Source organism: Nestor notabilis, unplaced genomic scaffold, assembly GCF_000696875.1.
Source record: "Nestor notabilis isolate BGI_N333 unplaced genomic scaffold, ASM69687v1 scaffold9486, whole genome shotgun sequence".
Taxonomy (NCBI): Eukaryota; Metazoa; Chordata; class Aves; order Psittaciformes; family Psittacidae; genus Nestor; species Nestor notabilis.
Genome location: NW_009933285.1, coordinates 12,440 through 22,219, shown reverse-complemented (window position 1 = coordinate 22,219; position 9,780 = coordinate 12,440). Strand labels below are relative to the sequence as shown.

The window sequence follows — 9,780 nt, the reverse complement described above, 5'->3', positions numbered from 1 at the left end:
TCCTGCTGAGCTCAGTAGAAGTTGCTGGACTCTTCTCCATCCCTCTAGGAGAATATCTGCTCTCTACTTGTGGACCACCTTTACTCACCATAGTCTCCGACCTCTCTTCATAGTAGGGTCTACTGGGCTCTGGTCGCTCATCGTCCCAGTGGTCGGAATACCGCCGGTTGCCCTGGCTGCTCCGCGAGGAGCCAGGGCTGCTCTCCTCCATAGCAATGGTTGAGTTCTTTGGAACAACCACAACAGACTGCAGACGTTTCCGTGGTGTTCCATCATCAGAATCCGAGTCCTCTGTGTCACTGTCTTCACTGCCTCCCTCAGTGTCACTATCCCCTGTGTCAGAGTAATCATCATGGCCAGCAGGAACAAATTTAGCAGCGTTGCCACTGCTGTCACATGTTGGGGCTTGATTTACCATCTCAGTTTCTTCTGCAGTGACGACGACATCGCAAGAGGGAAAAAAGGCATCTGGAAAAGACGAAGCCAACAAAGGCTCATTTCCCTCATCCTTATCGCCCAATACAACAGGACACCGAACTCTCAAATCATGTGGCCCAACTCCCTCAGTGGAAACAGCACGTTCTTCCGTGACCTCTCTGCTGCGGTGCTCCAGTGGCACTTCCGAATAGTACGAATGCTCATCTTTGAATGATGGCTTGCTTTTTGTCAAACCAAGATCAACGTGCTGAGTCTCCAACTCAAGCACCTCTTCAGTTTCTGAATGCTGGAGCAGCTCCTGATGTCCACCCGGCGGTGGCACATCCCATTTGGAAGAGACGCTTTCCTCCAGGATGGGATGATCTGGCCTGAGCCTCGGGGAACAGCCATCCTGGGAGAAATCCCTGCTTGAGCTCTCCACTGCCAGGCTAATTTTATGGGAAGGATGACTACGCTCATCATCACAGGCAGACTTTGAGAGGTGATCTTCCATGCTCTCATAATCACACGTAACAGTCTGTGGCTCTACCTGCATGTCCAGAAAAGACTCAGATGTAACTTTTAAATCTGCTGGTTCTGCTTCAATTTCAACTTCTGAATGATACAAAGCAGGGGCAACATCATCTGAAATGTAGCAAAAAACTGGTTCTTTGGTTTTATCGCTCAGAGTCACCTGATCATCCAGCTTCTTAAGTACAGTTTCAGTATGATCTACATTCACAACGGGCAAAGGGGTGGCTTCCACTTGCTGCTGCGGGACCGGAGCCTCTGCTTCCCTAAACAGACTGTTGCACTCACTGGACTGGACCCGAGAATCATTCAGCTCTTGCTCTTGAGATGTATACATGTTCTCAAACCCATTAGATGGCAAAGGATATGACGGACATGTCTTCACGACAGGTGATGCTTCTGACCGACACAGACTATCATCAGAAGATGGGATGACATCCTCTGTTTTGGAGGCACTGGAAGTTGTGAAACCTTCAGCCTTACCCTCCAGGGACCCATTTACACTCAGCTCCATGGGGAAACATGTTCTTAACTGATCGTGCTTTATCTTTAATAGAGTTTCTTGTTCCTTAACACTGTCATGGCATTCATTTCCTGCAAGTTCCTCAGACTTGGAGTTAGCAACACCCGCTTTCAATTCGTCTGCCTTGTTAAATGCAGATGAATCATTTAACTGGTTTAATGGAGAAAGTGTCTTTTCCCTTTCAAATTTTTTTGCAATGGACACCCTGATCTCATTGCTTTTTAGACAAGAAGTCTCTAAATCTAGAGAATTAGACTGCTGTTTTATTTCTTCAATCGATTCTGTACAACAGAAAGAACTCTTAAATTTATCAGGCTTTGGTGCAGGGGTCTTTGAAGGGGTGGACTTACAACGGGAGGAATTCACATTACTGTCGGGCTTAGAATGGGATGTCCCCTTTCGATAGCTTAACTCATCAAGGGGAGAGCACCTTTTGGTTACTTCACTTTCTGAAGTCCTTTTTGAATCTCTATCTGCTTTCAGAGAAGACCTTCCTCTCCTCTCCATGTCAGCATGAGACGACTCTACTTTGCTGTCTCTGTCCGACTTCGAGTAAGAAGACCTCGAGTCTCTGTAGGAGGAGGAGGAGTAGGATGATGTACGCCTCGAGTCACTCGATCTGGAATGTGTCCTCCTGTACTCATCCTCCGAGTCCGAACTCTCTCGTGCCCTGCTATCCGCGTACGAACGGGAATATCTTGACCTTTCCCTGTATGGGGAGCTTCGATAGTATCTGCGGTCAGATTCATAGTAATGCGAGCGCTCTGACCTCGAGTAGGAAGAGCTGGTTCGGGAGCCTCGATCGGATCGGGAACGGGAATGAGACCGGCTTCGCCTTCTCTCTCTGTCTGATCGAGAGCGGGAAGACACATACCGTGAATCTCTCTCTGATTTTGAATAGCTCAAGTACTTCTCATCCCTGTCCGACTTGGAGCGTGAGGAGGACTTCCCCACATCGTCACTTCTGAGGGATGTGGAGCTTCGCCTGGGATCTCTCTCCTTTTCCGTACTGGATATCTTCAGCTCATGTGACCGCTGGCTGGAGGAGGTCCTCACCGAATCTTCATCGGACTCAGAGCCTTGCACGGTGCCATCAGACTGGGAGAACTTCCTCTTTGACCCCTGCCTCCGGGAGCAGAGAGCAGCACCCTTCGAGCCATCAGAAACCTCATCCTCTTTCCCAATATGGGAATCTTCCTTCTGTGGAGTTATTTCTGTCTGCTCAGGCATGTTTTGAACTACATGTTCTTCCAAACCACGCAATACCACATCCTGCTTGATATCCAGCTCCAGACCCTCCTTAGGCACCACATGGCACGGCTCCTTAGAAGCAGGAACTTCAGCTTCCACGGGCGGCGACAGCAACAGCGTTGACATCAGCGTTACCGGCAGTTGTGGCAAGACTGCTGCTGCAGGAACAGGCATCGATGCTGCTGGAAACACTGTTGGTGGCGGAGGTGGAGGAGGAGGAGGAGGGGGAGGCGGTGGCGCTGAGGAAAAGTCCATGACCAATGCCATTGGTTCCGTTAGTGGTGCCACAGCTGGCAGCGGTGGCGGTAGTGTTGTTGCTGTAGCTGGTGGTGGTTTTGCTGTGACATTAAGTAAGTGTTTTTTAAAATGGATCTTCCCTAATTCTACCTTCGGTTTTGGAGGTGAAGACTCCTCAGCTGAACCAGCGGCATCCCCCAGGTCCATTTTAGTTTTGGGGTTAAAGTCAGTCTGAAGGGGTACTGCTGGGGAGTTCTGAGTTTCATTTTGTTTCTCGTTTCCGAGACCAGTCAGAAATCTATTCGGTAAGGTTTTCTTGGTTAAACTAAAGCTGAAAGACACCTTTTGTCTTCCTTGCTCCTCAAGGTTAACCTTTGTTTTGGTGCCTTTGGGCAAAAAGCGACTTGAAGCAATGCCTTTAAACACTGGGCCTTTGATAAAGCCAGCTTTCTGCACGGTTTCAGGCTTGCCCTGCAAAAGATAAAGAAGATGCAGTTAGAAGAACTGTTTCAGCGGTTCTAACTCTGTTCTACAGGCACACTAAACAGTTTTCTTTTATCTGGTGAATTTTTCATGACAATAAAATAGAAATTGATACCCTGGGCTGGTGTCTGGGACAGTACAGACATGATGCCTTCTCTGCCTGGCTCTCTCTTGAACAAAATCAATTACCCAGTCAATTCCAGTTTGAAGCAAAACTTCCTCTGGGGTTTGGGCTAAGGCTTAACTGACTTATTAATAACCAACCTGGAAGTCCTTTTTTCGTATAATTCTTATTTCTCTAAAAAAAGAGATAGAGTTTAACATATAAAGTTAATTGAAGAGATAGTATTGCTTTATTTATCCTGTTTCTGTGGTCTCAGGCTACAAAATATCCTGCATTTTTAAGGTCTAAGAGCGTTTGTTTTCACATTCCAGGAGGCTGCACCTGGAGGCATTTAATTTCAGCATAAATCAGACTATCAAGAATTACAGCAGCAATTTTAAGCCCTGTCCTTTCCCGCCTCCCACTGACAGCCTTATCTCAGTCATTAGTAATTCCTAATAAGTTTCCAGGCTGAGGTATAGTATTAATAGAACAACCTTCTAGAATTCCCATCAGGACCCAGTCGTGCATGATGACTCTGTCACCTCCAGGCCAGCCGACTGTAATACATTGCTCATGCATCTCACCAGAAGCTAACTGCTGTCTCCTGCCCAGTATCCACACTGCAGTGATGACCATGCTACAGAAAGTCTGTTCATTTTTTTATGTTAATGAGCTGAAAGTCATCTTCTCTATGACATTACACACAAACAAACACAGGCTGGGGGAGACTGGATTGAGAGTAGCCCTGAAGAGAAGGACCTGGGGGTGTTGGTCCATGAGAAGCCCACCATGATACAGCAGTGTAAGTTTTGAGCAACCTGGTCTAGTGGAAGGTGTCCCTGCTCATGACAGGGGGTTGGGACTGGATGAGCTTTAAGATCCCTTCCAACCCAAACCATTCTGTGATTCAGAGCTCAAGATCTCCAACAAGAAGGCTGCAATGACAGCACTTGCAACTGAATCCTGGCTTTCGAAATGGGGCAAGTGTAGAGCAACAAAGCTCCTTCAACATGGGAACCTCTTACCCTATCCAAGTCTGAGATTAGCAATTTTCAGAGCATAAACCACCGTATGTTTACCCTTAGCATTTCTCCATCTATTTTAAGACTTAAGGTTCATCTGTGCAAAAGCTGTGTCACAGGAATGCTGTCCCTAAAGATGAGTATCATGGCACCATGGTGAAAGGGTGTTCTTGTCAATAATCTTTATCTGCTTAAATCCAAATTGCATTAGCATAATTACATCTTGTGGAAGAAGCATTAAGTCCAGTGGAAACAGTTGTAGCCATGTAAAAATCTGTACGGAGCTGGGTTTTACTCCCATAACTGTTGCATGAACACATCTTCGGCAGCAACAAGCAGTTTCCTGCAAGCCACTGTGAATTATTATGTACTTTGTTATCCTTTAACTTTTGTAAAACAATGCACAGTTGCTCAGGCCAGAGGCACCATAGTAAATTATTAAATAAGACGTTGGTGGAATGGAAACTCCCACCCATTCTATTTGCACCCCTGGACATCATATATACAAAAATATCCTTGTTTTTGAGGAAACACATGGGGGGTTATTTTAATTGTGAAAACCACACCATTGCCTCCACATGACTGGTCTTTTGGCTACCTAACCCAGCACTGTACACGCATCTGATCTTCAGCAGCAGATCATCAGCTGTATTCTGGAAAAAATGAGTGCAAAGAATATAAAGTACTTGTCTTAAATGGGTATTATTTACACAGGTGCCACTTCATGGCTGCTTTTAAATGAGCATCATGGCTAAAAGGGGACCCAGACAGTGACCCTGAAAACAATGTGTATGTCCACGCACTTGCCCGGCTCTGAAACACACTCCTCTCTCCACAACTGCCTCACAACCATCTCAAGAAAGTCATGCTGAAAATACTATCCCTGTTTTCAGAAGAACTCACACATCAGAAGTGATCCAGAGACTAATATACAAGCGTATACAAACTAATTCATGGAAGAATAAAGGACAAAATCAAGTGTCTAGCCTGTTCAGTAAGAGTTCCTACATGTCCGAAGGCTACCGAGATCACCTTCCCATAGGACACTAGGCTCAGCCTCCCAAAGAGCAAAGGAATAGCATTTATTTTTGGGGTTTGTTGAGTCAGTTATTACCCCTACATGTCCAGAAATTCACATCTTTTTACCCCAAACTGTGTGTATGTCTTGGGACAATGGAAGAGTAAGAAAGCAGGTTCCTACCTTCAACCATACCCTGACGTCTAATAGAAGGAGTCTCCACACAATCTGAATTCAAATTCTGATCAGACTGGATTCGCCAACTATACCAGTTATACTTTTCAATAAATACATAAATTTATATTTAACAATATAGTAAATACAGTGCATCAGCATTTAAGAGTTTTCTGACTAGGACTATTGTGACATTATTTTGCGTGCAAAATCCCCAGTTACAGAAACGTGCCAATGTTTTGATCAAAATGTTTCTAACTTCAAGCACAAGAGATCTGAAATCTGAGCTCACACATGAATAACAGGGTTTGGATACATCCACCTTTACACAAAACACAGCACCTGAAGGCAAAAAAAGGAGCTGTTAAGCTTCCACTCCTCCCCTTTCCATAGTCTATTCAGCAGAGATTATACATTTCAGAACAAACGTTTCACCCTCATGCACTCACCCTTCCAGGGATTTTTTTTCTTAAATAACACCACGTTTAACAAAACATGACTTAGGAAATTTAATAGGTAGCAATTACTGGTAAAAGCTCCCTGGTAGGAGTTCTCCTTCCTTTCATGTTTTACAGAAAGGCAACATTCCCCAAAATGCTGCTGCGAGTATTTTGCAGAAAGAAAAAGTGATAGAAGTTCCTTTGCATATTCAGCAGAGATACACCGTTACTGAAGCAGCAGCACTCCTGCAGCTCTCAATCAGCTGGGAACACAGGGAGGACACACAGTATGCTTACCAGCACTATGAGGGCAGATATGAATCACAGAATCATAGAATCCTAGAATGGTTTGGGTTGGAACGTACCTTAAAGCTCATCCAGTTCCAAACCCCTGCCACGAGCAGGGACACCTTCCACTAGAGCAGGTTGCTCCAAGCCCCATCCAACCTGGCCTTGAACACTGCCAGGGATGGGGCAGCCACAGCTTCTCTGGGCAACCTGTGCCAGGGCCTCACCACCCCCACAGGGAAGAACTTCTTCCTCACATCTCATCTAAATCTCCCCTCGGTCAGTTTAAAGCCATTCCCCCTTGTCCTGTCCCTACCTGCCCTTGTAAAACTATTGTCCTACAGCATCAAAAATTAGCAGCACTTTTTACTGTGCCAGGGTATTATAAATTGTGCCATTCCCTCCAAGTTTTCTCCCTTCCCCTTAAATTCACTGAGACACACAGAGCAAAACTAACCATTTTTTACAGATGAAGTCCTTAAATAATCATCTTCTCACGGTGCACAAAGCAGCATCTACCTACACTGAATGACTCAAGCACACTGTCACACTCTATCACATCCGTGTGTAAATGGCAGAAGTGGTACTGAAGGCATTTCACTTCTTTCCTGGAATTAACCACTGGACTAGAGGCACCCCAGGAAAACACTGGGTTGCTTTATCTGGACCCTCGTCACTCTCGATTCAAGAAATTTTTAGGTCAGACTAACAAGGCTGGGCTAACACATGTCTCATGAGCTATATCAAGAAAGGAATCAGTTTACTCACCTCATTTTCTTCTTCTCTATTGCAATCCAGCCGAGGAAACATGCAAAGGAAAACATAAAAAGAGAGTGTAAACATCAGGCAGAAACAAGAAACCTAACATCAGCAGTCTGGCACTGCAAATGGGATGGACCCAGGGACACAGGATGTAGGTAACAACCACCCCATAAGTAATCCTGCAGCAACACGTCCCTACCAACATCACCCAATGGTCAAGCAGACAAAACAACCACCTCTGGCATGGTTTTGAAGTGCAAGAATTTCAACACTGAAAATTCTGCAGGGACTTTAACAGAGCAAACCTTTTTTGAGCAAACTGCTTTCCTGGTGTTGTCATCTGAGGGCTTGCAAACCAGCAAGAACCTTATTTCAAGACAGGTAACACAGATATGAAACGCACCTCGGAAATGAGATGCAGGAAGCTAAATTTGGTTTTCTTTCTAGTTTAGTATTTTCCTTAGCAGCCCAGGAACAGTGAAAGTATCTGCCTCTCTCATCGACAGGAATTAAAGATACTTACAAACACCCTAGTGCTGTGTGACCCACTACGGATCTGCAGCCCTGGCCATTTACCATGATGGTTATACTTAATTAATCAGTACTTTGGCAGCCAGCCACTCAACAACTAATTAATTTGGAGCATTACCTTGATCCCAACCAAACCTGCCAACGCTGAGCCAACAGGAAAGCCCAATTTTTCTTCACTTCCCCAAGGTCTTCTCTCAGATACCATGAGCAAAGTAGTTTCTCCTCCACAGAAGAAGAACAAACGAGAACACAATTACTCGCTCCTTGCTTTGCTCGATACGTGGGAGAGTTCCAGTGAGTTTCTCAGCCCCCAAAGGAAAACTACAGAAGCAGATGTACAAGTTTCAGTGGTTACCGAGACACCTTCGCCAAGATGTCAACAGCTCATCTTTATCTGTTATTTCCTCTACCACAAGTTCAAGAGCACTCTCCAGTGCTTTAACCTTTACATTTTCCCGCAAACAGCCATTTCCCTATCTACCTTACAGACACAGGGGAAGTTTTCAGTCAGACTTTTGCTAATCCTTATCATCTTTTGAGCCATAATTCGGCGCTGTCATGGTGACACGATGAAAGATTTCTTGCAGAAAAGGTTCACAGATTTCACTTCAAGTATCAGCTAAGGAAGAAGTATCAGTTTCTGGAGAAGAAAGCCAAAGCTTTCAGTTTCTGTGTAATCCAGGCAGGGACCCAAAGCGGTGACAGCACAACAATAACCACCTATCTCCCTATTTAAACAATCATCAACAGAAAATTAGGAGCAAGTAGCTAGAAAGACCTATCACCAGCAGTAATACACTCCTGCCTCTAAAAGGCTCATGTCCTGTTGATAAAGCTTATTAAGAGGCCATAAATTATTCTTGCAGCAGCAAGAACAGAGTTCATTTCCACTGAGGAAACGTGAGCCATGAGTTTAAGCAAGCTGTAGAGTACAAGAGGGCGTGTATGTGATTTAATGGGGTTAACCAAGCCATGAATTCAAAATGCTGCTGATGCAGAGGGGGTCACATGCCCTCTAAGAACAGCAGTTTGACAGGAATTTGTGCATAAAAGGTTTCATTTTTAGAATCACATGAAGTGGAGCTTTAGACTTCCAGGAAACTGGCACTCTAGAGAGTCGCACATTTTGGGTGTTAAACACACATGTTTACAGGGGTAAGAACAGCACTGAGATGCAGTGTGACCCAAAGGCCCCCGCATAACAAACTATATGGACCTGATAAAATGAATCCAGAGGAGCCACAGATATGCTCTGAGGGAGCACCTCTCCTGTGGAGACAGGCTGAGAAAGCTGAGCTTGTTCAGCCTGGAGAAGAGAAGGCTCTGGGGAGACCTTAGAGCAGCTTCCAGTCCCTAAAGGAGCTACAAGAAAGCTGGAGAGGGACTTTTGACAAAGGCCTTAAGGATAGGACAATGGCATTAAATAGCCAGACGGGAAATTTAGATGAACTATTAGGAAGAAGTTCTTCCCTGTGAGGCTGGATGGCAGGGGCTTGGAACTGGATGAGCTTTAAGGTCCCTTCCAACCCAAACCATTCTAGCATTCTATGATTCTATGATATGAATGTTGGATTCAATGATCTTGAGGGTCTTTTCCAACCTAAATGATTCTATGAAGATTTTCAAGACATCCATAACCAGACATGTTGTGATACAGCTCAGAATAAAAACAGATAAAAGCTGGTGGTCCTAAATAAATAGGAAATAAGTATCTCTTTATACGAACACACACATATATATATGAACACAGATTTAAGTAGCTATGTATTGGGAGATAGGTAATGAAGTTTAGTATTTATAATTAATACTAAAACAGTTAAAGGAGTAACTAATCTCTCTTAACAACCCATTTTTCTTCTTGTTGCTGAAACACTGCATAAAACTAGTATTCAGCTAAAAAACAGTGTTAAGCTAAAATGCTGGCACGTACACAAAGTAGAGGTCTCCAAAAATTGAAAGCTAAGAATAAAACTTTCTCTTCCAAGAATGCATGCCTA

The 9,780-nt window shown here is 44.5% G+C and overlaps 1 protein-coding gene across 1 annotated transcript in view; it reads right to left on the bottom strand.

Annotated features, from left to right (window-relative positions):
- LOC104407506 (histone-lysine N-methyltransferase SETD2-like) overlaps positions 1–3,740 on the bottom strand; it is a gene marked incomplete at both ends in the record, with an annotated part of 21,970 nt that extends 18,230 nt beyond the window's left edge. The window contains 2 exon segments of the mRNA XM_010016808.1: positions 2–3,430; positions 3,707–3,740. Of these exon segments, the coding sequence (XP_010015110.1) occupies positions 2–3,430; positions 3,707–3,740 (3,463 nt within the window).
- Between the last annotated feature and the right edge of the window lie 6,040 nt (positions 3,741–9,780).